Raw genomic sequence first — 27,406 nt, 5'->3', positions numbered from 1 at the left:
CACCGAACGCACCTCCCCCTTGAAGGAGGGATTGTTCGGCGGTCACAGCGACGTCGCCAACAAGGTATGTGCGTGTGAAGCTGCCGTAGCGATAATGCTCGCTACGGCAGCGATCACCAGATATCTCATGTGCGACGGTGGCGGGTGCTATCGCGCTCGACATCGCTAGCCGAACCAAGTACCCCTTAGTCTGGTCGTCTTCAGCCAGCTGTTTGCAGCTTTCGTGTGCATCAACTTTAGAAGAGGCTTTCCTCTGGGAAACCAGCCATGCAGAGCAATATGATGCGGTTTGCGAAGTATGGTCTGAGCACTGACAGGCGGACCCCCACCCCTGTAACCTCTGCAGTGTGTGGTGTATGGTCTGAGCACTGACAGGCGGACCCCACCCCTGTAACCTCTGCAGTGTGTGGTGTATGGTCTGAGCACTGACAGGCGGACCCTCCACCCCTGTAACCTCTGCAGTGTATGGTGTATGGTCTGAGCACTGACAGGCAGACCCCCCACCCCTGTAACCTCTGCAGTGTGTGGTGTATGGTCTGAGTACTGACAGGCAGACCCCCCACCCCTGTAACCTCTGCAGTGTGTGGTGTATGGTCTGAGCACTGACAGGCGGACCCCCCACCCCTGTAACCTCTGCAGTGTGTGGTGTATGGTCTGAGTACTGACAGGCAGACCCCCCACCCCTGTAACCTCTGCAGTGTGTGGTGTATGGTCTGAGCACTGACAGGCAGACCCCCCACCCCTGTAACCTCTGCAGTGTGTGGTGTATGGTCTGAGCACTGACAGGCGGACCCCCCACCCCTGTAACCTCTGCAGTGTGTGGTGTATGGTCTGAGCACTGACAGGCGGACCCCCCACCCCTGTAACCTCTGCAGTGTGTGGTGTATGGTCTGAGCACTGACAGGCAGACCCCCCACCCCTGTAACCTCTGCAGTGTGTGGTGTATGGTCTGAGTACTGACAGGCGGACCCCCCACCCCTGTAACCTCTGCAGTGTGTGGTGTATGGTCTGAGTACTAACAGGCGGACCCCCCACCCCTGTAACCTCTGCAGTGTGTGGTGTATGGTCTGAGTACTAACAGGCGGACCCCCCACCCCTGTAACCTCTGCAGTGCGTGGTGTATGGTCTGAGCACTGACAGGCGGACCCCCCACCCCTGTAACCTCTGCAGTGTGTGGTGTATGGTCTGAGCACTGACAGGCGGACCCCCCACCCCTGTAACCTCTGCAGTGCGTGGTGTATGGTCTGAGTACTGACAGGTAGACCCTCCACCCCTGTAACCTCTGCAGTGCGTGGTGTATGGTCTGAGTACTGACAGGTAGACCCTCCACCCCTGTAACCTCCGCAGTGCGTGGTGTATGGTCTGAGCACTGACAGGTGGACCCCCCACCCCTGTAACCTATGCAGTGCGTGGTGTATGGTCTAAGCACTGACAGGCGGACCCCCCACCCCTGTACCCTCTGCAGTGCGTGGTGTATGGCCTAAGCACTGACAGGCGGACGCCACACCCCTGTAACCTCTCTGCAGTGTGTGGCGTATAGTCTGAGCACTGACAGGCGGACCCTGGAATCAGTACTTTGTAGGACCCCCTTACTATGTCTTTTGGGGTCTGTCTCTCCACCTTTGCTCTGTCTTTTGGGGGTCTCTCCAGCTTTGCTCATCTAGAGGTGATATTTTCCCTTCTCTCGCTCAATGAGATTGGATGGAGACGTCTATGATCTCGGTGGATTTGGGTCTGGACTGTGACTCGGCCGCTTACACACAGGAATATGCTCTGATCTGAACCCTTCATTGTAGCTCTACAAGATGTTGAGGGTCATTGTCCCCCTGGAAGATGAACCTACGCCCCGGTCTCACATCTTTTACAGCCTCTAAAAGGTTTTCCTCTAGGGTTGTCATGTTTTTAGCTCCATCCATCTTCCCATTACCTCTGATCAGCTGCCTGCTGAAGAAATGCCTCCCTACAGCGGGATGCTGCCTCCACCATGTGTGACTGTGGGGATGTTGTTTTCAGGGAGAAGTGCACTGTTAATTTTCTACCACACACAGCGTTTTGCATTTAGCCTAGTTCTTCTTTGGTCTCTTTTGCACAGAGCACCATCAACCACTGCTCGCTGTGTTCCCCACACGGCTTTCTTCTCTCCACTCTTCCATAAAGGGCAGATTTGTGGAGTCTATGGCTAATAGTCATCCGGTGGACAGATTCTCCCCTTGAGCTGTGATCTCTGCGGCTCCTCCAGTGACCTCCAGTTGGTTCTTCTCTCATTTGTGGTCAACTGATGGAAGAAAGTGTCTTCTAATCACGGCAGAAGGTTTGGGAGGGGATCCTGATCCATCCTCAATCAGGAAGGTCCAGCAAGCTCCTCTGTAAAAATCCCGGCCCATAGCAGGACCCCCCCTCCGGCCGCAGTGTCTCCGGACTCGTCTCCCCCCTCCGGCCGCAGTGTCTCCGGACTCGTCTCCCCCCTCCGGCCGCGGTGTCTCAGGACTCCTCTCCCCCCTCCGGCATCTCTGGCCTCCTATCCCCCCCTCCGGCGTCTCCGGTCTCGTCTCCCCCCCTACGGCATTTCCGGCCTGCTCTCCCCCCTCTGGCGTCTCCGGACTCGTCCACCCCCTCCGGCCGGGGTGTCTCCAGAGTCCTCTCCCTCCTCCGGCATCTCCGGACTCGTCAACCCCCTCCGGCGTCTTTGGACTCGTCCCCCCCCTCCGGCCGTGGCGTCTCTGGACTCGCCCCCCCCCCCTCCGGCCGCGGCGTCTCCAGACTCGTCTCCCCTCTCCGGACGTGGTGTCTCCGGACTCATCTCCCCCCTCCGGCCGCGGTGTCTCTGGACTCGTCTCCCCCCTCCGGCGTCTCCGGACTCGTCTCCCCCCTCCGGTGTCTCTGGACTCGTCCCCCCCCCTCCGGCGTCTCCGGACTCATCTCCCCCCCTCTGGCGTCTCCGGCCTCCTCTCCCCCCTCTGGCGTCTCCGGACTCGTCTCCCCCCTCCGGCGTCTCCGTTCTCGATTCCCCCCTCCGGCGTCTCCGGCCTCCTCTCCCCCCCTCCGGCATCTCCGGACTCGTCTCCCCCCCTACGGCATCTCCGGCCTCCTCTCCCCCCTCTGGCGTCTCCGGATTCGTCCCCCCCCTCCGGCCGCGATGTCTCCAGACTCCTATCCCCCCTCCGGCATCTTCGGACTCGTCAACCCCCTCCGGCGTCTTTGGACTCGTCCCCCCCCTCCGGCCGTGGCGTCTCTGGACTCGCCCCCCCCCTCCGGCCGCGGCGTCTCCAGACTCGTCTCCCCTCTCCGGACGTGGTGTCTCCGGACTCATCTCCCCCCTCCGGCCGCGGTGTCTCTGGACTCATCTCCCCCCCTCTGGCGTCTCCGGCCTCCTCTCCCCCCCTCTGGCGTCTCCGGACTCGTCTCCCCCCTCCGGCGTCTCCGTTCTCGATTCCCCCCTCCGGCGTCTCCGGCCTCCTCTCCCCCCCTCCGGCATCTCCGGACTCGTCTCCCCCCCACGGCATCTCCGGCCTCCTCTCCCCCCTCCGGCGTCTCCGGATTCGTCCCCCCCCCCTCCGGCCGAAGTGTCTCCAGACTCCCTCTCACCCCTCCGGCGTCTCTGGACTCATCCCCCCCTCCAGCTGCGGTGTCTCCGGACTCGTCTCCCCCCCTCTGGCGTCTCCGGCCTCCTCTCCCCCCTCTGGCGTCTCCGGACTCGTCTCCCCCCTCCGGCGTCTCCGGTCTCGTCTCCCCCCTCCGGCATCTCCGGCCTCCTCTCCCCCCCCTCCAGCGTCTCCGGTCTCGTCTCCCCCCCCTACGGCATCTCCGGCCTCCTCTCCCCCCTCCGGCGTCTCCGGACTCGTCCACCCCCTCCGGCCGCGGTGTCTCCAGACTCATCTCCCCCCTCCGGCGTCTCCGGACTCGTCCACCCCCTCAGGCTGCGGTGTCTCCGGACTCGTCTCCCCCCCCTCTGGCGTCTCCAGCCTCCTCTCCCCCCTCCGGCATCTCCGGCCTCCTCTCCCCCCTCCGGCATCTCCGGACTCATCCCCCCCCCTCCGTCTGCAGTGTCTCCGGACTCATCTCCCCCCTCCGGCTGCGGTGTTTCCGGACTCGTCTCCCCCCTCCGGCTGCGGTGTCTCCGGACTCGTCTTCCCCCCCTCCGGCGTCTCTGGCCTCCTCTCCCCCCTCCGGCATCTCCGGACTCGTCCCTCCCCCTCCGGCCGTGGCGTCTCCGGACTCGTCTCCCCCCTCCGGTGTCTCTGGACTCGTCCCCCCCCTCCGGCCGCGGCGTCTCCAGACTCGTCTCCCCTCTCCGGACGTGGTGTCTCTGGACTCGTCTCCCCCCTCTGGCATCTCCGGCCTCCTCTCCCCCCTCCGGCGTCTCCGGACTCGTCTCCCCCCTCCGGTGTCTCTGGACTCGTCTCCCCCCTCCGGCTGTGGTGTCTCCGGACTCGTCTCCCCCCTCCGGCTGTGGTGTCTCCGGACTCGTCTCCCCCCTCCGGTGTCTCTGGTCTTGTCTCCCCCCTCCGGCTGTGGTGTCTCTGGACTCGTCTCCCCCCTCCGGCTGTGGTGTCTATGGACTCGTCTCCCCCCTCCGGCTGCGGTGTCTCTGGACTCGTCTCCCCCCTCTGGCATCTCCGGCCTCCTCTCCCCCCTCCGGCGTCTCCAGACTCGTCTCTCCCCTCCGGTGTCTCTAGTCTTGTCTCCCCCCTCCGGCTGTGGTGTCTCTGGACTCGTCTCCCCCCTCCGGCTGTGGTGTCTATGGACTCGTCTCCCCCCTCCGGCTGCGGTGTCTCTGGACTCGTCTCCCCCCTCCGGCTGTGGTGTCTCTGGACTCGTCTCCCGCCTCCGGCTGCGGTGTCTCTGGACTCGTCTCCCGCCTCCGGCTGCGGTGTCTCTGGACTCATCTCCCCCCTCCAGTGTCTCCGGACTCGTCTCCCCACTCCGGCTGTGGTGTCTCCGGACTAGTCTCCCCCCTCAGGCCGCGGTGTCTCTGGACTCGTTTCCCCCCTCCGGCATATCCGGCCTCCTCTCCCCCCTCCGGCGTCTCCGGACTCGTCTCCCCCTCCGGTGTCTCTGGTCTCGTCCCCCCCCCTCCGATGTCTCTGGACTCGTCTCCCCCCCTCCGACGTCTCCGGCCTCCTCTCCCCCCTCCGGACTCATCTCCCCCCTCCGACATCTCCGGACTCGTCCCCCCCCCTCCGGCCGCAGCGTCTCTGGACTCATCTCCCCCCTCCAGTGTCTCTGGACTCGTCTCCCCCCTCCGGCTGTGGTGTCTCCGGACTTGTCTCCCCCCTCCAACCGCGGTGTTTCTGGACTCGGCTCCCCCCTCTGGCCGCGGTGTCTCTGGACTCGTCTCCCCCCTCTGGCATCTCCGGCCTCCTCTCCCCCCTCCGGCGTCTCCGGACTCGTCTCCCCCCTCCGGCTGCGGTGTCTCTGGACTCGTCTCCCCCCTCCGGCTGCGGTGTCTCTGGACTCGTCTCCCCCCCTCCGGCTGCGGTGTCTCTGGACTCGTCTCCCCCCCTCCGGCTGCGGTGTCTCTGGACTCGTCTCCCCCCTCCGGCCTGCGGTGTCTCTGGACTCGTCTCCCCCCTCCGGCGTCTCTGGACTCGTCTCCCCCCTCCGGCCGCGGTGTCTCTGGACTCGTCTCCCCTCTCCGGCCGCGGTGTCCTCTGGACTCGTCTCTCCTCTCCGGCTGCGGTGTCTCTGGACTCGTCTCCCCCCCTCCGGCTGCGGTGTCTCTGGACTCGTCTCCCCCCTCCGGCTGCGGTGTCTCTGGACTCGTCTCCCCCCTCAGGCTGCGGTGTTTCTGGACTCGTCTCCCCCCTCCGGCTGTGGTGTCTCTGGACTCGTCTCCCCCCTCCGGTGTCTCTGGACTCGTCTCCCCCCTCCGGCAGTGGTGTCTCTGGACTCATCTCCCCCCTCCAGTGTCTCTGGACTCGTCTCCCCCCTCCGGCTGTGGTGTCTCCGGACTTGTCTCCCCCCTCCGACCGCCGGTGTTTCCGGACTCGTCTCCCACCTCTGGCCGCGGTGTCTCTGGACTCGTCTCCCCCCTCTGGCATCTCCGGCCTCCTCTCCCCCCTCCGGCGTCTCCGGACTCGTCTCCCCCCTCCGGTGTCTCTGGACTCGTCTCCCCCCCTCCGGCTGTGGTGTCTCCGGACTCGTCTCCCCCCCTCCGGCTGTGGTGTCTCCGGACTCGTCTCCCCCCTCCGGTGTTTCCCCCCTTCGGCCGCGGCATCTCCAGACTCGTCTCTCCCCTCCAGTGTCTCTGGTCTTGTCTCCCCCCTCCGGCTGTGGTGTCTCTGGACTCGTCTCCCCCCTCCGGCTGTGGTGTCTATGGACTCGTCTCCCCCCTCCGGCTGCGGTGTATCTGGACTCGTCTCCCCCCTCCGGCTGTGTCTCTGGACTCGTCTCCCCCCTCCGGATGCGGTGTCTCTGGACTCGTCTCCCCCCTCCGGCCGCGGTGTCTCTGGGCTCGTCTCCCCCCTCCGGCCGCGGTGTCTCTGGACTCGTCTCCCCCCTCCGGCCGCGGCGTCTCTGGACTCATCTCCCCCCTCCAGTGTCTCCGGACTCGTCTCCCCACTCCGGCTGTGGTGTCTCCCCCCTCAGGTCGCGGTGTCTCTGGACTCGTCTCCCCCCTCCGGCATATCCGGCCTCCTCTCCCCCCTCCGGCGTCTCCGGACTCGTCTCCCCCCCTCCGGTGTCTCCGGTCTCGCCCCCCCCCTCCAATGTCTCTGGACTCGTCTCCCCCCCTCCGACGTCTCCGGCCTCCTCTCCCCCCTCCGGACTCGTCTCACCCCCTCCGACGTCTCCGGACTCGTCCCCCCCCCTCTGGCCGCGGCGTCTCTGGACTCGTCTCCCCCCTCCGGCTGTGGTGTCTCCGGACTTGTCTCCCCCCCTCCGACCACGGTGTTTCTGGACTCGGCTCCCCCCTCTGGCCGCGGTGTCTCTGGACTCGTCTCCCCCCTCTGGCATCTCCGGCCTCCTCTCCCCCCCTCCGGCGTCTCCGGACTCGTCTCCCCCCCCTCCGGCTGCGGTGTCTCTGGACTCGTCTCCCCCCTCCGGCTGCGGTGTCTCTGGACTCGTCTCCCCCCTCCGACCGCGGTGTCTCTGGACTCGTCTCCCCCCTCCGGCTGCGGTGTCTCTGGACTCGTCTCCCCCCTCCGGCGTCTCTGGACTCGTCTCCCCCCTCCGGCCGCGGTGTCTCTGGACTCGTCTCTCCCCTCCGGCCGCGGTGTCTCTGGACTCGTCTCCCCCCTCCGGCCGCGGTGTCTCTGGACTCGTCTCCCCCCTCGGCCGCGGTGTCTCTGGACTCGTCTCCCCCCTTCCGGCCGCGGTGTCTCTGGACTCGTCTCCCCCCTCCGGCCGCGGTGTCTCTGGACTCGTCTCCCCCCTCCGGCTGCGGTGTCTCTGGACTCGTCTCCCCCCTCCGGCTAGCGGTGTCTCTGGACTCGTCTCCCCCCTCCGGCTGTGGTGTCTCTGGACTCGTCTCCCCCCTCCGGTGTCTCTGGACTCGTCTCCCCCCCTCCGGCAGTGGCACTGACAGGCGGACCCTCCACCCCTGTAACCTCTGCAGTGTGCGGTGTATGGTCTGAGCACTGACAGGCGGACCCCACACCCCTGTAACCTCTGCAGTGTGTGGTGTATGGTCTGAGCACTGACAGGCGGACCCCCCACCCCTGTAACCTCTGCAGTGTGTGGTGTATGGTCTGAGCACTGACAGGCGGACCCTCCACCCCTGTAACCTCTGCAGTGTGTGGTGTATGATCTGAGCACTGACAGGCGGACCCCCCCACCCCTGTAACCTCTGCAGTGTGTGGTGTATGGTCTGAGCACTGACAGGCGGACCCCCCACCCATGTAATCTCTGCAGTGTGCAGTGTATGGTGTAAGCACTGACAGGTGGACCCCCCCACCCCTGTAACCTCTGCAGTGTGCTGTGTATGGTCTGAGCACTAACAGGCGGACCCCCCCACACCTGTAACCTCTGCAGTGTGCGGTGTATGGTCTGAGCACTGACAGGCGGACCCCACACCCCTGTAACCTCTGTAGTGTATGGTGTACGGCCTAAGCACTGATAGGCAGACCCCCCACCCCTGTAACCTCTGCAGTGTGCGGTGTATGGTCTGAGCACTGACAGGCGGACCCCCCACCCCTGTAACCTCTGCAGTGTGCGGTGTATTGTCTGAGCACTGACAGGCGGACCCCCCCACCCCTGTAACCTCTGCAGTGCGTGGTGTATGGTCTGAGCACTGACAGGCGGACCCCCACCCCTGTATCCTCTGCAGTGTGGTGTATGGTCTGAGCACTGACAGGCGGACCCCCACCCCTGTAACCTCTGCAGTGTGCGGTGTATAGTCTGAGAACTGACAGGCGGACCCCCCACCCCTGTAACCTCCGCAGTGCGCGGTGTATGGTCTGAGAACTGACAGGTAGACCCTCCACCCCTGTAACCTCTGCAGTGCGTGGTGTATGGTCTGAGTACTGACAGGTAGACCCTCCACCCCTGTAACCTCTGCAGTGCGTGGTGTTTGGTCTGAGCACTGACAGGTGGACCCCCCACCCCTGTAACCTTTGCAGTACGTGGTGTATGGTCTAAGCACTGACAGGCGGACCCCCCACCCCTGTACCCTCTGCAGTGCGTGGTGTATGGCCTAAGCACTGACAGGCGGACGCCACACCCCTGTAACCTCTGCAGTGTGTGGCGTATAGTCTGAGCACTGGCAGGTGGACCCTGGAATCAGTACTTTGTAGGACCCCCCTTACTATGTCTTTTGGGGTCTGTCTCTCCACCTTTGCTCTGTCTTTTGGGGGTCTCTCCAGCTTTGCTCATCTAGAGGTGATATTTTCCCTTCTCTCGCTCAATGAGATTGGATGGAGACGTCTATGATCTTGGTGGATTTGGGTCTGAACTGTGACTCCGGCCGCTTACACACAGGAATATGCTCTGATCTGAACCCTTCATTGTAGCTCTGCAAGATGTTGAGGGTCATTGTCCCCCTGGAAGATGAACCTACGCCCCGGTCTCACATCTTTTACAGCCTCTAAAAGGTTTTCCTCTAGGGTTGTCATTTTTTAGCTCCATCCATCTTCCCATTACCTCTGATCAGCTTCCCTGTGCCTGCTGAAGAAATGCCTCCCTACAGCGGGATGCTGCCTCCACCATGTGTGACTGTGGGGATGTTGTTTTCAGGGAGAAGTGCACTGTTAATTTTCTGCCACACACAGCGTTTTGCATTTAGCCTAGTTCTTCTTTGGTCTCTTTTGCACAGAGCACCATCAACCACTGCTCGCTGTGTTCCCCACACGGCTTTCTTCTCTCCACTCTTCCATAAAGGGCAGATTTGTGGAGTCTATGGCTAATAGTCATCCGGTGGACAGATTCTCCCCTTGAGCTGTGATCTCTGCGGCTCCTCCAGTGACCTCCAGTTGGTTCTTCTCTCATTAGTGGTCAACTGATGGAAGAAAGTGTCTTCTAATCACGGCAGAAGGTTTGGGAGGGGATCCTGATCCATCCTCAATCAGGAAGGTCCAGCAAGCTCCTCTGTAATAATCCCGGCCCATAGCAGGACCCCCCCTCCGGCCGCAGTGTCTCCGGACTCGTCTCCCCCCTCCGGCCGCAGTGTCTCCGGACTCGTCTCCCACCTCCGGCCGCGGTGTCTCAGGACTCCTCTCCCCCCTCCGGCATCTCTGGCCTCCTATCCCCCCCTCCGGCGTCTCCGGTCTCGTCTCCCCCCCCTACGGCATTTCCGGCCTGCTCTCCCCCCCTCCGGCGTCTCCGGACTCGTCCACCCCCTCCGGCCGGGGTGTCTCCAGACTCCTCTCCCCCCTCCGGCATCTCCGGACTCGTCAACCCCCTCCGGCGTCTTTGGGACTCGTCCCCCCCCTCCGGCCGTGGCGTCTCTGGACTCGCCCCCCCCCCTCCGGCCGCGGCGTCTCCAGACTCGTCTCCCCTCTCCGGACTCATCTCCCCCTCCCGGCCGCGGTGTCTCTGGACTCGTCTCCCCCCTCCGGCGTCTCCGGACTAGTCTCCCCCCTCCGGTGTCTCTGGACTCGTCCCCCCCCTCCGGCGTCTCCGGACTCCTCTCCCCCCTCTGGCGTCTCCGGACTCATCTCCCCCCTCCGGCGTCTCCGTTCTCGATTCCCCCTCCGGCGTCTCCAGCCTCCTCTCCCCCCCTCCGGCATCTCCGGTCTCGTTTCCCCCCTACGGCATCTCCGGCCTCCTCTCCCCCCTCCGGCGTCTCCGGATTCGTCCCCCCCCTCCGGCCGCGGTGTCTCCAGACTCCTCTCACCCCTCCGGCGTCTCCGGACTCATCCCCCCCTCCAGCTGCGGTGTCTCCGGACTCGTCTCCCCCCCCTCTGGCGTCTCCGGCCTCCTCTCCCCCCTCTGGCGTCTCCGGACTCGTCTCCCCCCTCCGGCATCGTCTCCCCCCCTCCGGCATCTCCGGCCTCCTCTCCCCCCCTCCAGCGTCTCCGGTCTCGTCTCCCCCCCCTCCGGCATCTCCGGCCTCCTCTCCCCCCCTCCGGCGTCTCCGGACTCGTCCACCCCCTCCGGCCGCGGTGTCTCCAGACTCATCTCCTCCCTCCGGCGTCTCCGGACTCGTCCACCCCCTCCAGCTGCGGTGTCTCCGGACTCGTCTCCCCCCCCCCCTCTGGTGTCTCCAGCCTCCTCTCCCCCATCCGGCATCTCCGGCCTCCTCTCCCCCCTCCGGCATCTCCGGACTCATCCCCCCCCCTCCGGCTGCAGTGTCTCCGGACTCATCTCCCCCCACCGGCTGCGGTGTTTCCGGACTCGTCTCCCCCCTCCGGCTGCGGTGTCTTCGGACTCGTCTCCCCCCTCCGGCTGCGGTGTCTCCGGACTCGTCTTCTCCCCCTCCGGCGTCTCTGGCCTCCTCTCCCCCCTCCGGCATCTCCGGACTCGTCCCTCCCCCTCCGGCCACGGTGTCTCTGGACTCGTCTCCCCCCTCCGGCTGCGGTGTCTCTGGACTCGTCTCCCCCCCTCCGGCTGTGGTGTCTCCGGACTCGTCTCCCCCTACGGCATCTCCGGCCTCCTCTCCCCCCTCCGGCGTCTCCGGATTTGTCCCCCCCCCTCCGGCCGCCGTGTCTCCAGACTCCTCTCACCCCTCCGGCGTCTCCAGACTCATCCCCCCCCTCCAGCTGCGGTGTCTCCGGACTCGTCTCCTCCCCTCTGGCGTCTCCGGCCTCCTCTCCCCCCTCTGGCGTCTCCGGACTCGTCTCCCCCCTCCGGCATCTCCGGTCTCGTCTCCCCCCTCCGGCATCTCCGGCCTCCTCTCCCCCCCTCCAGCGTCTCCGGTCTCGTCTCCCCCCCCTCCGGCATCTCCGGCCTCCTCTCCCCCCTCCGGCATCTCCGGACTCGTCCACCCCCTCCGGCCGCGGTGTCTCCAGACTCATCTCCTCCCTCCGGCGTCTCCGGACTCGTCCACCCCCTCCAGCTGCGGTGTCTCCGGACTCGTCTCTCCCCCCCCCCCCTTTGGTGTCTCCAGCCTCCTCTCCCCCCTCCGGCATCTCCGGCCTCCTCTCCCCCCTCCGGCATCTCCGGACTCATCCCCCCCCCCACCGGCTGCGGTGTTTCCGGACTCGTCTCCCCCCTCTGGCTGCGGTGTCTTCGGACTCGTCTCCCCCCTCCGGCTGCGGTGTCTCCGGACTCGTCTTCTCCCCCTCCGGCGTCTCTGGCCTCCTCTCCCCCCTCCGGCATCTCCGGACTCGTCCCTCCCCCTCCGGCCACGGTGTCTCTGGACTCGTCTCCCCCCTCCGGCTGCGGTGTCTCTGGACTCGTCTCCCCCCTCCGGCTGCGGTGTCTCTGGACTCGTCTCCCCCCTCCGGCTGCGGTGTCTCTGGACTCGTCTCCCCCCCTCCGGCTGCGGTGTCTCTGGACTCGTCTCCCCCCTCCGGTGTCTCTGGACTCGTCTCCCCCCTCCGGCTGCGGTGTCTCTGGACTCGTCTCCCCCCTCCGGCTGCAGTGTCTCTGGACTCATCTCCCCCCTCCGGCTGCGGTGTCTCTGGACTCGTCTCCCCCCTCCGGTGTCTCTGGACTCGTCCCCCCCCTCCGGCCGCGGCGTCTCCAGACTCGTCTTCCCTCTCCGGACGTGGTGTCTCTGGACTCGTCTCCCCCCTCTGGCATCTCCGGCCTCCTCTCCCCCCTCCGGCGTCTCTGGACTCGTCTCCCCCCTCCGGATGTGGTGTCTCCGGACTCGTCTCCCCCCTCCGGCTGTGGTGTCTCCGGACTCGTCTCCCCCCTCCGGTGTCTCCCCCCTTCGGCCGCGGCGTCTCCAGACTCGTCTCTCCCCTCCGGTGTCTCTGGTCTTGTCTCCCCCCTCCGGCTGTGGTGTCTCTGGACTCGTCTCCCCCCTCCGGCTGCGGTGTCTATGGACTCGTCTCCCCCCTCCGGCTGCGGTTTCTCTGGACTCGTCTCCCCCCCTCCGGCTGCGGTGTCTCTGGACTCGTCTCCCCCCTCCGGCTGCGGTGTCTCTGGACTTGTCTCCCCCCTCCGGCTGCGGTGTCTCTGGGCTCGTCTCCCCCCTCCGGCCGCGGTGTCTCTGGACTCGTCTCCCCCCTCCGGCCGCGGCGTCTCTGGACTCATCTCCCCCCTCCAGTGTCTCCGGACTCGTCTCCCCACTCCGGCTGTGGTGTCTCAGGACTAGTCTCCCCCCTCAGGCCGCGGTGTCTCTGGACTCGTTTCCCCCCTCCGGCATATCCGGCCTCCTCTCCCCCCTCCGGCGTCTCCGGACTCGTCTCCCCCCTCCGGTGTCTCCGGTCTCGTCCCCCCCCTCCGATGTCTCTGGACTCGTCTCCCCCCTCCGACGTCTCCGGCCTCCTCTCCCCCCTCCGGACTCGTCTCCCCCCCTCCGACGTCTCCGGACTCGTCCCCCCCCTCTGACCGCGGTGTTTCTGGACTCGGCTCCCCCCTCTGGCCGCGGTGTCTCTGGACTCGTCTCCCCCCTCTGGCCGCGGTGTCTCTGGACTCGTCTCCCCCCTCTGGCATCTCCGGCCTCCTCTCCCCCCTCCGGCGTCTCCGGACTCATCCCCCCCTCCAGCTGCGGTGTCTCCGGACTCGTCTCCCCCCCCTCTGGCGTCTCCGGCCTCCTCTCCCCCCTCTGGCGTCTCCGGACTCGTCTCCCCCCTCCGGCATCGTCTCCCCCCTCCGGCATCTCCGGCCTCCTCTCCCCCCCTCCAGCGTCTCCGGTCTCGTCTCCCCCCCCTCCGGCATCTCCGGCCTCCTCTCCCCCCTCCGGCGTCTCCGGACTCGTCCACCCCCTCCGGCCGCGGTGTCTCCAGACTCATCTCCTCCCTCCGGCGTCTCCGGACTCGTCCACCCCCTCCAGCTGCGGTGTCTCCGGACTCGTCTCCCCCCCCCCTCTGGTGTCTCCAGCCTCCTCTCCCCCCTCCGGCATCTCCGGCCTCCTCTCCCCCCTCCGGCATCTCCGGACTCATCCCCCCCCCTCCGGCTGCAGTGTCTCCGGACTCATCTCCCCCCACCGGCTGCGGTGTTTCCGGACTCGTCTCCCCCCTCCGGCTGCGGTGTCTTCGGACTCGTCTCCCCCCTCCGGCTGCGGTGTCTCCGGACTCGTCTTCTCCCCCTCCGGCGTCTCTGGCCTCCTCTCCCCCCTCCGGCATCTCCGGACTCGTCCCTCCCCCTTCGGCCACGGTGTCTCTGGACTCGTCTCCCCCCTCCGGCTGCGGTGTCTCTGGACTCGTCTCCCCCCTCCGGCTGCGGTGTCTCTGGACTCGTCTCCCCCCTCCGGCTGCGGTGTCTCTGGACTCGTCACCCCCCTCCGGCTGCAGTGTCTCTGGACTCGTCTCCCCCCTCCGGTGTCTCTGGACTCGCCCCCCCCCTCCGGCCGCGGCGTCTCCAGACTCGTCTCCCCTCTCCGGACGTGGTGTCTCTGGACTCGTCTCCCCCCTCTGGCATCTCCGGCCTCCTCTCCCCCCTCCGGCGTCTCTGGACTCGTCTCCCCCCTCCGGCTGTGGTGTCTCCGGACTCGTCTCCCCCCTCCGGCTGTGGTGTCTCCGGACTCGTCTCCCCCCTACGGCATCTCCGGCCTCCTCTCCCCCCTCCGGCGTCTCCGGATTCGTCCCCCCCCTCCAGCTGCGGTGTCTCCGGACTCGTCTCCCCCCCTCTGGCGTCTCCGGCCTCCTCTCCCCCCTCTGGCGTCTCCGGACTCGTCTCCCCCCTCCGGCATCTCCGGTCTCGTCTCCCCCCTCCGGCATCTCCGGCCTCCTCTCCCCCCCTCCAGCGTCTCCGGTCTCGTCTCCCCCCCCTCCGGCCTCCTCTCCCCCCCTCCGGCATCTCCGGACTCGTCCACCCCCTCCGGCCGCGGTGTCTCCAGACTCATCTCCTCCCTCCGGCGCGTCTCCGGACTCGTCCACCCCCTCCAGCTGCGGTGTCTCCGGACTCGTCTCCCCCCCCCCCCCTTTGGTGTCTCCAGCCTCCTCTCCCCCCTCCGGCATCTCCGGCCTCCTCTCCCCCCTCCGGACTCATCCCCCCCCCCTCCGGCTGCAGTGTCTCCGGACTCATCTCCCCCCACCGGCTGCGGTGTTTCCGGACTCGTCTCCCCCCTCCGGCTGCGGTGTCTTCGGACTCGTCTCCCCCCTCCGGCTGCGGTGTCTCCGGACTCGTCTTCTCCCCCTCCGGCGTCTCTGGCCTCCTCTCCCCCCTCCGGCATCTCCGGACTCGTCCCTCCCCCTCCGGCCACGGTGTCTCTGGACTCGTCTCCCCCCTCCGGCTGCGGTGTCTCTGGACTCGTCTCCCCCCTCCGGCTGCGGTGTCTCTGGACTCGTCTCCCCCCTCCGGCTGCGGTGTCTCTGGACTCGTCTCCCCCCTCCGGCTGCGGTGTCTCTGGACTCGTCTCCCCCCTCCGGCTGCGGTGTCTCTGGACTCATCTCCTCCCTCCGGCTGCGGTGTCTCTGGACTCGTCTCCCCCCTCCGGTGTCTCTGGACTCGTCCCCCCCCTCCGGCCGCGGCGTCTCCAGACTCGTCTCCCCTCTCCGGACGTGGTGTCTCTGGACTCGTCTCCCCCCTCTGGCATCTCCGGCCTCCTCTCCCCCCTCGGCGTCTCTGGACTCGTCTCCCCCCTCCGGCTGTGGTGTCTCTGGACTCGTCTCCCCCCTCCGGCTGCGGTGTCTATGGACTCGTCTCCCCCCTCCGGCTGCGGTGTCTCTGGACTCGTCTCCCCCCTCCGGCTGCGGTGTCTCTGGACTCGTCTCCCCCCTCCGGCTGCGGTGTCTCTGGCCTCGTCTCCCCCCTCCGGCTGCGGTGTCTCTGGGCTCGTCTCCCCCCTCCGGCCGCGGTGTCTCTGGACTCGTCTCCCCCCTCCGGCCGCGGCGTCTCTGGACTCATCTCCCCCCTCCAGTGTCTCCGGACTCGTCTCCCCACTCCGGCTGTGGTGTCTCCGGACTAGTCTCCCCCCTCAGGCCGCGGTGTCTCTGGACTCGTTTCCCCCCTCCGGCATATCCGGCCTCCTCTCCCCCCTCCGGTGTCTCCGGTCTCGTCCCCCCCCTCCGATGTCTCTGGACTCGTCTCCCCCCTCCGACGTCTCCGGACTCGTCCCCCCCTCTGACCGCGGTGTTTCTGGACTCGGCTCCCCCCTCTGGCCGCGGTGTCTCTGGACTCGTCTCCCCCCTCTGGCCGCGGTGTCTCTGGACTCGTCTCCCCCCTCTGGCATCTCCGGCCTCCTCTCCCCCCTCCGGCGTCTCCGGACTCGTCTCCCCCCTCCGGCCGCGGTGTCTCTGGACTCGTCTCCCCCCTCCGGCCGCGGTGTCTCTGGACTCGTCTCTCCCCTCCGGCCGCGGTGCCTCTGGACTCGTCTCCCCCCTCCGGCCGCGGTGTCTCTGGACTCGTCTCCCCCCTCCGGCCGCGGTGTCTCTGGAATCGTCTCCCCCCTCCGGCCACGGTGTCTCTGGACTCGTCTCCCCCCTCCGGCTGCGGTGTCTCTGGACTCGTCTTCCCCCTCCGGCTGCGGTGTCTCTGGACTCGTCTCCCCCCCTCCGGCTGCGGTGTCTCTGGACTCGTCTCCCCCCTCCGGCTGTGGTGTCTCTGGACTCGTCTCCCCCCTCCGGTGTCTCTGGACTCGTCTCCCCCCTCCGGCAGTGGCACTGACAGGCGGACCCTCCACCCCTGTAACCTCTGCAGTGTGCGGTGTATGGTCTGAGCACTGACAGGCGGACCCCACACCCCTGTAACCTCTGCAGTGTGTGGTGTATGGTCTGAGCACTGACAGGCAGACCCCCCACCCCTGTAACCTCTGCAGTGTGTGGTGTATGGTCTGAGCACTGACAGGCGGACCCCCCACCCCTGTAACCTCTGCAGTGTGTTGTGTGTGGTCTGAGCACTGACAGGCGGACCCTCCACCCCTGTAACCTCTGCAGTGTGTGGTGTATGGTCTGAGCACTGACAGGCGGACCCCCCACCCCTGTAACCTCTGCAGTGTGTGGTGTATGGTCTGAGCACTGACAGGCGGACCCCCCACCCCTGTAACCTCTGCAGTGTGTGGTGTATGGTCTGAGCACTGACAGGCGGACCCCCCACCCCTGTAATCTCTGCAGTGTGCAGTGTATGGTCTAAGCACTGACAGGTGGATCCCCCCACCCCTGTATCCTCTGCAGTGTGCGGTGTACGGTCTGAGCACTGACAGGCGGACCCCCCACCCCTGTAACCTCTGCAGTGTGCGGTGTATGGTCTGAGCACTGGCAGGCGGACCCCACACCCCTGTAACCTCTGCAGTGTATGGTGTACGGCCTAAGCACTGATAGGCAGACCCCCCACCCCTGTAACCTCTGCAGTGTGCGGTGTACGGTCTGAGCACTGACAGGCGGACCCCCCACCCCTGTAACCTCTGCAGTGTGCGGTGTATGGTCTGAGCACTGACAGGCGGACCCCCCACCCCTGTAACCTCTGCAGTGTGCGGTGTATTGTCTGAGCACTGACAGGCGGACGCCCCACCCCTGTAACCTCTGCAGTGCGTGGTGTATGGTCTGAGCACTGACAGGCGGACCCCCACCCCTGTATCCTCTGCAGTGTGGTGTATGGTCTGAGCACTGACAGGCGGACCCCCCACCCCTGTAACCTCTGCAGTGTGCGGTGTATAGTCTGAGCACTGACAGGCGGACCCCCCACCCCTGTAACCTCTGCAGTGCGTGGTGCATGGTCTGAGTACTGACAGGTAGACCCTCCACCCCTGTAACCTCTGCAGTGCGTGGTGTATGGTCTGAGTACTGACAGGTAGACCCTCCACCCCTGTAACCTCTGCAGTGCGTGGTGTATGGTCTGAGTACTGACAGGTAGACCCTCCACCCCTGTAACCTCTGCAGTGCGTGGTGTTTGGTCTGAGCACTGACAGGTGGACCCCCCACCCCTGTAACCTCTGCAGTGCGTGGTGTATGGTCTGAGCACTGACAGGCGGACCCCCACCCCTGTATCCTCTGCAGTGTGGTGTATGGTCTGAGCACTGACAGGCGGACCCCCCACCCCCGTAACCTCTGCAGTGTGCGGTGTATAGTCTGAGCACTGACAGGCGGACCCCCACCCCTGTAACCTCTGCAGTGCGTGGTGTATGGTCTGAGTACTGACAGGTAGACCCTCCACCCCTGTAACCTCTGCAGTGCGTGGTGTATGGTCTGAGTACTGACAGGCGGACCCCCCACCCCTGTAATCTCTGCAGTGTGCAGTGTATGGTCTAAGCACTGACAGGTGGATCCCCCCACCCCTGTATCCTCTGCAGTGTGCGGTGTACGGTCTGAGCACTGACAGGCGGACCCCCCACCCCTGTAACCTCTGCAGTGTGCGGTGTATAGTCTGAGAACTGACAGGTGGACCCTCCACCCCTGTAACCTCTGCAGTGCGTGGTGTTTGGTCTGAGCACTGACAGGTGGACCCCCCACCCCTGTAACCTCTGCAGTGCGTGGTGTATGGTCTGAGCACTGACAGGTGGACCCCCCACCCCTGTAACCTCTGCAGTGCGTGGTGTTTGGTCTGAGCACTGACAGGCGGACCCCCCACCCCTGTACCCTCTGCAGTGCGTGGTGTATGGCCTAAGCACTGACAGGCGGACGCCACACCCCTGTAACCTCTCTGCAGTGTGTGGCGTATAGTCAGAGCACTGACAGGCGGACCCTGGAATCAGTACTTTGTAGGACCCCCTTACTATGTCTTTTGGGGTCTGTCTCTCCACCTTTGCTCTGTCTTTTGGGGGTCTCTCCAGCTTTGCTCATCTAGGGGTGACATTTTCCTCGTCTCTCGGTCAGTGAGATTGGATGGAGACGTCTATGATCTCGGTGGATTTGGGTCTGGACTGTGACTCGGCCGCTTACACACAGGAATATGCGCTGATCTGAACCCTTCTTTGTAGCTCTACAAGATGTTGAGGGTCATTGTCCCCCTGGAAGATAAACCTACGCCCCGGTCTCACATCTTTTACAGCCTCTAAAAGGTTTTCCTCTAGGGTTGTCATGTTTTTAGCTCCATCCATCTTCCCATTACCTCTGATCAGCTTCCCTGTGCCTGCTGAAGAAATGCCTCCCTACAGCGGGATGCTGCCTCCACCATGTGTGACTGTGGGGATGTTGTTTTCAGGGAGAAGTGCACTGTTAATTTTCTGCCACACACAGCGTTTTGCATTTAGCCTAGTTCTTCTTTGGTCTCTTTTGCACAGAGCACCATCAACCACTGCTCGCTGTGTTCCCCACACGGCTTTCTTCTCTCCACTCTTCCATAAAGGGCAGATTTGTGGAGTCTATGGCTAATAGTCATCCGGTGGACAGATTCTCCCCTTGAGCTGTGATCTCTGCGGCTCCTCCAGTGACCTCCAGTTGGTTCTTCTCTCATTTGTGGTCAACTGATGGAAGAAAGTGTCTTCTAATCACGGCAGAAGGTTTGGGAGGGGATCCTGATCCATCCTCAATCAGGAAGGTCCAGCAAGCTCCTCTGTAATAATCCCGGCCCATAGCAGGACCCCCGCTCCGGCCGCAGTGTCTCCGGACTCGTCTCCCCCCTCCGGCCGCAGTGTCTCCGGACTAGTCTCCCCCCTCCGGCCGCGGTGTCTCAGGACTCCTCTCCCCCCTCCGGCATCTCTGGCCTCCTATCCCCCCCTTCGGCGTCTCCGGTCTCGTCTCCCCCCCTACGGCATTTCTGGCCTGCTCTCCCCCCTCCGGCGTCTCCGGACTCGTCCACCCCCTCCGGCCGGGGTGTCTCCAGACTCCTCTCCCCCCTCCGGCATCTCCGGACTCGTCAACCCCCTCCGGCGTCTTTGGACTCGTCCCCCCCCTCCGGCCGTGGCGTCTCTGGACTCGCCCCCCCCCTCCGGCCGCGGCGTCTCCGGACTCGTCTCCCCTCTCCGGACGTGGTGTCTCCGGACTCGTCTCCCCCCTCTGGCGTCTCTGGACTCGTCTCCCCCCTCTGGTGTCTCCGGTCTCCTCTCCCCCCTCTGGTGTCTCCGGTCTCCTCTCCCCCCTCTGGTGTCTCCGGTCTCCTCTCCCCCCTCTGGTGTCTCCGGTCTCCTCTCCCCCCTCTGGTGTCTCCGGTCTCCTGTCTCCCCCTCCGGTGTCTCCGGACTCGTCTCCCCCTCCGGTGTCTCCGGTCTCCTCTCCCCCCTCTGGTGTCTCCGGTCTCCTCTCCCCCCTCTGGTGTCTCCGGTCTCCTCTCCCCCCTCTGGTGTCTCCGGTCTCCTCTCCCCCCTCTGGTGTCTCCGGTCTCCTCTCCCCCCTCTGGTGTCTCCGGTCTCCTCTCCCCCCTCCGGTGTCTCCGGTCTCCTCTCCCCCTCCGGTGTCTCCGGACTCGTCTCCCCCCTCTGGTGTCTCCGGACTCGTCTCCCCCCTCTGGTGTCTCCGGTCTCCTCTCCCCCTCTGGTGTCTCCGGACTCGTCTCCCCCCTCTGGTGTCTCCGGTCTCGTCTTCCCCCCTCCGGTGTCTCCGGACTCGTCTCCCCCCCTCCGGTGTCTCCGGTCTCCTCTCCCCCTCCGGTGTCTCCGGTCTCCTCTCCCCCTCCGGTGTCTCCGGTCTCCTCTCCCCCCTCTGGTGTCTCCGGTCTCCTCTCCCCCCTCTGGTGTCTCCGGACTCGTCTCCCCCCTCCGGTGTCTCCGGTCTCCTCTCCCCCTCCGGTGTCTCCGGTCTCGTCTCCCCCCTCCGGTGTCTCCGGTCTCGTCTCCCCCTCCGGTGTCTCCGGTCTCCTCTCCACCCTCTGGTGTCTCCGGTCTCCTCTCCCCCCTCTGGTGTCTCCGGTCTCCTGTCTCCCCCTCCGGTGTCTCTGGACTCGTCTCCCCCTCCGGTGTCTCCGGTCTCCTCTCCCCCCTCTGGTGTCTCCGGTCTCCTCTCCCCCCTCTGGTGTCTCCGGTCTCCTCTCCCCCCTCTGGTGTCTCCGGTCTCCTCTCCCCCCTCTGGTGTCTCGGTCTCCTCTCCCCCCTCTGGTGTCTCCGGTCTCCTCTCCCCCCTCTGGTGTCTCCGGTCTCCTCTCCCCCCCTCCGGTGTCTCCGGTCTCCTCTCCCCCCTCCGGTGTCTCCGGTCTCCTCTCCCCCCTCTGGTGTCTCCGGTCTCCTCTCCCCCTCCGGTGTCTCCGGTCTCCTCTCCCCCTCCGGTGTCTCCGGTCTCCTCTCCCCCTCCGGTGTCTCCGGTCTCCTCTCCCCCCCTCCGGTGTCTCCGGTCTCCTCTCCCCCCTCCGGTGTCTCCGGTCTCCTCTCCCCCCTCTGGCGTCTCCGGTCTCGTCTCCCCCCTCCGGTGTCTCCGGACTCGTCTCCCCCCTCCGGTGTCTCCGGTCTCGTTCCCCCCTCTGGCGTCTCCGGTCTCGTCTCCCCCCTCTGGCGTCTCCGGTCTCGTCTCCCCCCCTCTGGCGTCTCCGGACTCGTCTCCCCCCTCTAGTGTCTCCGGTCTCCTCTCCCCCCTCTGGCGTCTCCGGACTCGTCTCCCCCCTCTGGTGTCTCCGGTCTCCTCTCCCCCTCCGGTGTCTCCGGTCTCGTCTCCCCCCTCTGGTGTCTCCGGTCTCGTCTCCCCCCTCTGGCGTCTCCGGACTCGTCTCCCCCCTCCGGTGTCTCCGGTCTCCTCTCCCCCTCTGGTGTCTCCGGTCTCGTCTCCCCCCTCTGGTGTCTCCGGTCTCCTCTCCCCCTCCGGTGTCTCCGGTCTCCTCTCCCCCCTCCGGTGTCTCCGGTCTCCTCTCCCCCCCTCTGGTGTCTCCGGTCTCCTCTCCCCCTCCGGTGTCTCCGGTCTCCTCTCCCCCTCCGGTGTCTCCGGTCTCCTCTCCCCCCTCCGGTGTCTCCGGTCTCCTCTCCCCCTCTGGTGTCTCCGGTCTCCTCTCCCCCTCCGGTGTCTCCGGTCTCGTCTCCCCCCTCCGGTGTCTCCGGTCTCCTCTCCCCCCTCCGGTGTCTCCGGTCTCCTCTCCCCCCTCTGGTGTCTCCGGTCTCCTCTCCCCCTCCGGTGTCTCCGGTCTCGTCTCCCCCCTCCGGTGTCTCCGGTCTCCTCTCCCCCTCCGGTGTCTCCGGTCTCGTCTCCCCCCTCTGGTGTCTCCGGTCTCCTCTCCCCCTCCGGTGTCTCCGGTCTCCTCTCCCCCCTCCGGTGTCTCCGGTCTCCTCTCCCCCTCTGGTGTCTCCGGTCTCCTCTCCCCCTCTGGTGTCTCCGGTCTCCTCTCCCCCCTCCGGTGTCTCCGGTCTCCTCTCCCCCCTCCGGTGTCTCCGGTCTCCTCTCCCCCCTCTGGTGTCTCCGGTCTCCTCTCCCCCTCTGGTGTCTCCGGTCTCCTCTCCCCCCTCCGGTGTCTCCGGTCTCCTCTCCCCCTCTGGTGTCTCCGGTCTCCTCTCCCCCTCTGGTGTCTCCGGTCTCCTCTCCCCCTCTGGTGTCTCCGGTCTCGTCTCCCCCCTCTGGCGTCTCCGGTCTCGTCTCCCCCCTCTGGCGTCTCCGGACTCGTCTCCCCCCTCTAGTGTCTCCGGTCTCCTCTCCCCCCCTCTGGCGTCTCCGGACTCGTCTCCCCCCTCTGGTGTCTCCGGTCTCCTCTCCCCCTCCGGTGTCTCCGGTCTCGTCTCCCCCCTCTGGTGTCTCCGGTCTCGTCTCCCCCCTCCGGTGTCTCCGGTCTCGTCTTCCCCCCTCCGGTCTCCTCTCCCCCTCCGGTGTCTCTGGTCTCGTCTTCCCCCTCCGGTGTCTCTGGACTCGTCTCCCCCCTCTGGTGTCTCCGGTCTCGTCTCCCCCCTCCGGTGTCTCCGGTCTCGTCTCCCCCCTCTGGTGTCTCCGGTCTCCTCTCCCCCTCTGGTGTCTCCGGTCTCGTCTCCCCCCCTCCGGTGTCTCTGGACTCGTCTCCCCCCTCTGGTGTCTCCGGTCTCCTCTCCCCCCTCCGGTGTCTCCGGTCTCCTCTTCCCCCTCCGGTGTCTCCGGTCTCCTCTCCCCCTCCGGTGTCTCCGGTCTCGTCTCCCCCCTCCGGTGTCTCCGGTCTCCTCTCCCCCTCTGGTGTCTCCGGTCTCGTCTCCCCCCTCCGGTGTCTCCGGTCTCGTCTCCCCCCTCTGGTGTCTCCGGTCTCCTCTCCCCCCTCTGGTGTCTCCGGTCTCCTCTCCCCCTCTGGTGTCTCCGGTCTCGTCTCCCCCCTCCGGTGTCTCTGGACTCGTCTCCCCCCTCTGGTGTCTCCGGTCTCCTCTCCCCCTCCGGTGTCTCTGGACTCGTCTCCCCCCTCTGGTGTCTCCGGTCTCCTCTCCCCCCTCCGGTGTCTCCGGTCTCGTCTTCCCCCCTCCGGTCTCCTCTCCCCCTCCGGTGTCTCTGGTCTCGTCTTCCCCCTCCGGTGTCTCTGGACTCGTCTCCCCCCTCTGGTGTCTCCGGTCTCGTCTCCCCCCTCCGGTGTCTCCGGTCTCGTCTCCCCCCTCTGGTGTCTCCGGTCTCCTCTCCCCCTCTGGTGTCTCCGGTCTCGTCTCCCCCCCTCCGGTGTCTCTGGACTCGTCTCCCCCCCTCCGGTGTCTCCGGTCTCCTCTCCCCCCTCCGGTGTCTCCGGTCTCCTCTTCCCCCTCCGGTGTCTCCGGTCTCCTCTCCCCCTCTGGTGTCTCCGGTCTCGTCTCCCCCCTCCGGTGTCTCCGGTCTCCTCTCCCCCTCTGGTGTCTCCGGTCTCGTCTCCCCCCTCCGGTGTCTCCGGTCTCGTCTCCCCCCTCTGGTGTCTCCGGTCTCCTCTCCCCCCTCTGGTGTCTCCGGTCTCCTCTCCCCCTCTGGTGTCTCCGGTCTCGTCTCCCCCCTCCGGTGTCTCTGGACTCGTCTCCCCCCTCTGGTGTCTCCGGTCTCCTCTCCCCCCTCTGGTGTCTCTGGACTCGTCTCCCCCCTCTGGTGTCTCTGGTCTCCTCTCCCCCCTCCGGTGTCTCCGGTCTCCTCTCCCCCCTCTGGTGTCTCCGGTCTCCTCTCCCCCTCTGGTGTCTCCGGTCTCGTCTCCCCCTCCGGTGTCTCCGGTCTCCTCTCCCCCCTCCGGTGTCTCCGGTCTCCTCTCCCCCCTCTGGTGTCTCCGGTCTCCTCTCCCCCCTCTGGTGTCTCCGGTCTCGTCTCCCCCCTCTGGTGTCTCCGGTCTCCTCTCCCCCCTCTGGTGTCTCCGGTCTCCTCTCCCCCCTCTGGTGTCTCCGGTCTCCTCTCCCCCCTCTGGTGTCTCTGGACTCGTCTCCCCCCTCTGGTGTCTCTGGTCTCCTCTCCCCCCTCCGGTGTCTCCGGTCTCCTCTCCCCCCTCTGGTGTCTCCGGTCTCCTCTCCCCCTCTGGTGTCTCCGGTCTCGTCTCCCCCCTCCGGTGTCTCCGGTCTCCTCTCCCCCCTCTGGTGTCTCCGGTCTCCTCTCCCCCCTCTGGTGTCTCCGGTCTCCTCTCCCCCTCTGGTGTCTCCGGTCTCGTCTCCCCCCTCCGGTGTCTCCGGTCTCCTCTCCCCCCTCTGGTGTCTCCGGTCTCCTCTCCCCCCTCTGGTGTCTCCGGTCTCCTCTCCCCCCTCTGGTGTCTCCGGTCTCCTCTCCCCCCTCCGGTGTCTCCGGTCTCCTCTCCCCCCTCTGGTGTCTCCGGTCTCCTCTCCCCCTCTGGTGTCTCCGGTCTCCTCTCCCCCCTCTGGTGTCTCCGGTCTCCTCTCCCCCTCCGGTGTCTCCGGTCTCCTCTCCCCCCTCTGGTGTCTCCGGTCTCCTCTCCCCCCTCTGGTGTCTCCGGTCTCCTCTCCCCCCTCTGGTGTCTCCGGTCTTGTCTCCGGTCTCCTCTCTCCCTCCTCCGGTCTCCTCCCCCTCCGGTGTCTCTGACTCGTCTCCCCCCTCTGGTGTCTCTGGACTCGTCTCCCCCCTCTGGTGTCTCTGGTCTCCTCTCCCCCTCCGGTGTCTCCGGTCTCCTCTCCCCCCTCTGGTGTCTCCGGTCTCCTCTCCCCCTCTGGTGTCTCCGGTCTCCTCTCCCCCCTCCGGTGTCTCCGGTCTCCTCTCCCCCCTCTGGTGTCTCCGGTCTCCTCTCCCCCCTCTGGTGTCTCCGGTCTCCTCTCCCCCCTCTGGTGTCTCCGGTCTCCTCTCCCCCCTCTGGTGTCTCCGGTCTCCTCTCCCCCTCTGGTGTCTCCGGTCTCCTCTCCCCCCTCCGGTGTCTCCGGTCTCCTCTCCCCCCCTCCGGTGTCTCCGGTCTCCTCTCCCCCTCCGGTGTCTCCGGTCTCGGTCTCCCCCTCTGGTGTCTCGGTCTCCTCTCCCCCCTCGGTGTCTCCGGTCTCCTCTCCCCCCTCCGGTGTCTCCGGTCTCCTCTCCCCCCTCCGGTGTCTCCGGTCTCCTCTCCCCCCTCCGGTGTCTCGGTCTCCTCTCCCCCCACTGGTGTCTCCGGTCTCCTCTCCCCCCTCTGGTGTCTCCGGTCTCCTCTCCCCCCTCTGGTGTCTCCGGTCTCCTCTCCCCCCTCTGGTGTCTCCGGTCTCCTCTCCCCCTCTGGTGTCTCCGGTCTCCTCTCCCCCCTCTGGTGTCTCCGGTCTCCTCTCCCCCTCTGGTGTCTCCGGTCTCCTCTCCCCCTCTGGTGTCTCCGGTCTCCTCTCCCCCCTCTGGTGTCTCCGGTCTCGTCTCCCCCCTCTGGTGTCTCCGGTCTCCTCTCCCCCCTCTGGTGTCTCCGGTCTCCTCTCCCCCTCCGGTGTCTCCGACTCGTCTCCCCCCTCCGGTGGTCTCCGGACTCGTCTCCCCCCTCTGGTGTCTCCGGACTCGTCTCCCCCCTCCGGTGTCTCCGGACTCGTCTCCCCCCTCCGGTGTCTCCGGACTCGTCTCCCCCCTCTGGTGTCTCCGGTCTCCTCTCCCCCCTCTGGTGTCTCCGGTCTCGTCTCCCCCCTCTGGTGTCTCCGGTCTCCTCTCCCCCCTCTGGTGTCTCCGGTCTCCTCTCCCCCCTCTGGTGTCCTCCGGTCTCGTCTCCCCCCTCTGGTGTCTCCGGTCTCGTCTCCCCCCTCCGGTGTCTCCGGTCTCGTCTCCCCCTCCGGTGTCTCTGGACTCCTCTCCCCCCTCCGGTGTCTCCGTCTCCTCTCCCCCCTCTGGTGTCTCCGGTCTCCTCTCCCCCCTCTGGTGTCTCCGGTCTCCTCTCCCCCCTCTGGTGTCTCCGGTCTCGTCTCCCCCCTCTGGTGTCTCCGGTCTCCTCTCCCCCCTCTGGTGTCTCCGGGCTCCTCTCCCCCCTCTGGTGTCTCTGGACTCGTCTCCCCCCTCTGGTGTCTCCGGTCTCCTCTCCCCCCTCTGGTGTCTCCGGTCTCCTCTCCCCCCTCTGGTGTCTCCGGTCTCCTCTCCCCCCTCTGGTGTCTCCGGTCTCCTCTCCCCCCTCTGGTGTCTCCGGTCTCCTCTCCCCCTCTGGTGTCTCCGGTCTCCTCTCCCCCTCTGGTGTCTCCGGTCTCCTCTCCCCCCTCCGGTGTCTCCGGTCTCCTCTCCCCCTCCGGTGTCTCCGGTCTCCTCTCCCCCTCTGGTGTCTCCGGTCTCCTCTCCCCCTCTGGTGTCTCCGGTCTCCTCTCCCCCCTCTGGTGTCTCCGGTCTCTCTCCCCCTCTGGTGTCTCCGGTCTCCTCTCCCCCCTCTGGTGTCTCCGGTCTCCTCTCCCCCCTCTGGTGTCTCCGGCTCCTCTCCCCCCTCTGGTGTCTCTGGACTCGTCTCCCCCCTCTGGTGTCTCCGGTCTCCTCTCCCCCCTCTGGTGTCTCCGGTCTCCTCTCCCCCCTCTGGTGTCTCCGGTCTCGTCTCCCCCTCCGGTGTCTCCGGTCTCCTCTCCCCCTCTGGTGTCTCCGGTCTCCTCTCCCCCTCTGGTGTCTCCGGTCTCCTCTCCCCCCTCCGGTGTCTCCGGTCTCCTCTCCCCCTCCGGTGTCTCCGGTCTCCTCTCCCCCTCTGGTGTCTCCGGTCTCCTCTCCCCCTCCGGTGTCTCCGGTCTCCTCTCCCCCTCCGGTGTCTCCGGTCTCCTCTCCCCCTCCGGTGTCTCCGGACTCGTCTCCCCCCTCCGGTGTCTCCGGTCTCCTCTCCCCCTCCGGTGTCTCCGGTCTCCTCTCCCCCTCTGGTGTCTCCGGTCTCCTCTCCCCCTCTGGTGTCTCCGGTCTCCTCTCCCCCTCTGGTGTCTCCGGTCTCCTCTCCCCCTCTGGTGTCTCCGGTCTCCTCTCCCCCCTCTGGTGTCTCCGGTCTCCTCTCCCCCCTCTGGTGTCTCCGGTCTCCTCTCCCCCCTCTGGTGTCTCCGTCTCGTCTCCCCCCTCCGGTGTCTCCGGTCTCCTCTCCCCCTCCGGTGTCTCCGGTCTCGTCTCCCCCCTCGGTGTCTCCGGTCTCGTCTCCCCCCTCCGGTGTCTCCGGTCTCCTCTCCCCCTCCGGTGTCTCCGGTCTCGTCTCCCCCCTCCGGTGTCTCCGGTCTCCTCTCCCCCTCCGGTGTCTCCGGTCTCCTCTCCCCCCTCCGGTGTCTCCGGTCTCCTCTCCCCCTCCGGTGTCTCTGGACTCGTCTCCATTGAGCACATCTGGACATCCCTGGTCCCTCTCGGTGAGGTCGGTGTCTGCAGTGATCACTCCCCTCCCCCGCTTACTCCGGTGCCGGCCCAGGCTCGGGCTCCTCATCATCGCTCTCCCCGCGGACTTCAGAGCGTCCATTGCTCACGAAGCTTTATAGAAATAACGGAGGTGGGTGACGCCCATTAGGGCGGAGTACACCGAGACCACTCCCCTCTGGAGGCGGAGCCTGGTTTATTTTCTCTGCCCGTATTAAATATGGCGGCCGGCGTATTACGTCACTGTTTTCGTTGATTCTTCAAGGCGCGTCCTGCGGGACTGTTACCTTGGAAACCACTAGAGGCTGAAGCGCGGCCGGTCCACGGGAGGCCGCACAGAACCGGGAGCAGCGGGGAAGAACCGGGAGAAGAACCGGGAGCAGCGGGGGAAGAACCGGACAGCGAGAAGAACCGGCAGCATGCAGCTGAAACACATGAAGAGCCTGCTGAGCCACAGGTAGCCCACACTGGAAATATCTGCCGTGCACCCTGTAATCTCCGCCTGTGTACTC

General features: G+C 66.3%; 1 protein-coding gene across 3 annotated transcripts in view; it reads right to left on the bottom strand.

Annotated features, from left to right (window-relative positions):
* The window catches only part of LOC142297124 (low density lipoprotein receptor adapter protein 1-B-like), a 51,518-nt gene extending 24,480 nt beyond the window's left edge, over positions 1-27,038 (bottom strand). For all 3 annotated transcript variants that reach the window (XM_075341391.1, XM_075341393.1, XM_075341394.1), the window contains exon 1: positions 26,934-27,038. In XM_075341391.1, coding sequence (XP_075197506.1) covers positions 26,934-26,997 — 64 coding nt within the window. In that variant the 5' untranslated portion in view covers positions 26,998-27,038. The remainder of the gene's footprint in view (positions 1-26,933) is intronic.
* Positions 27,039-27,406: the final 368 nt, after the last annotated feature.

This window comes from Anomaloglossus baeobatrachus, chromosome 3, assembly GCF_048569485.1.
Source record: "Anomaloglossus baeobatrachus isolate aAnoBae1 chromosome 3, aAnoBae1.hap1, whole genome shotgun sequence".
Taxonomy (NCBI): domain Eukaryota; kingdom Metazoa; phylum Chordata; class Amphibia; order Anura; family Aromobatidae; genus Anomaloglossus; species Anomaloglossus baeobatrachus.
Note: the sequence above shows the minus strand (reverse complement) of the source record. Positions and strands in the feature narration are given on the sequence as shown.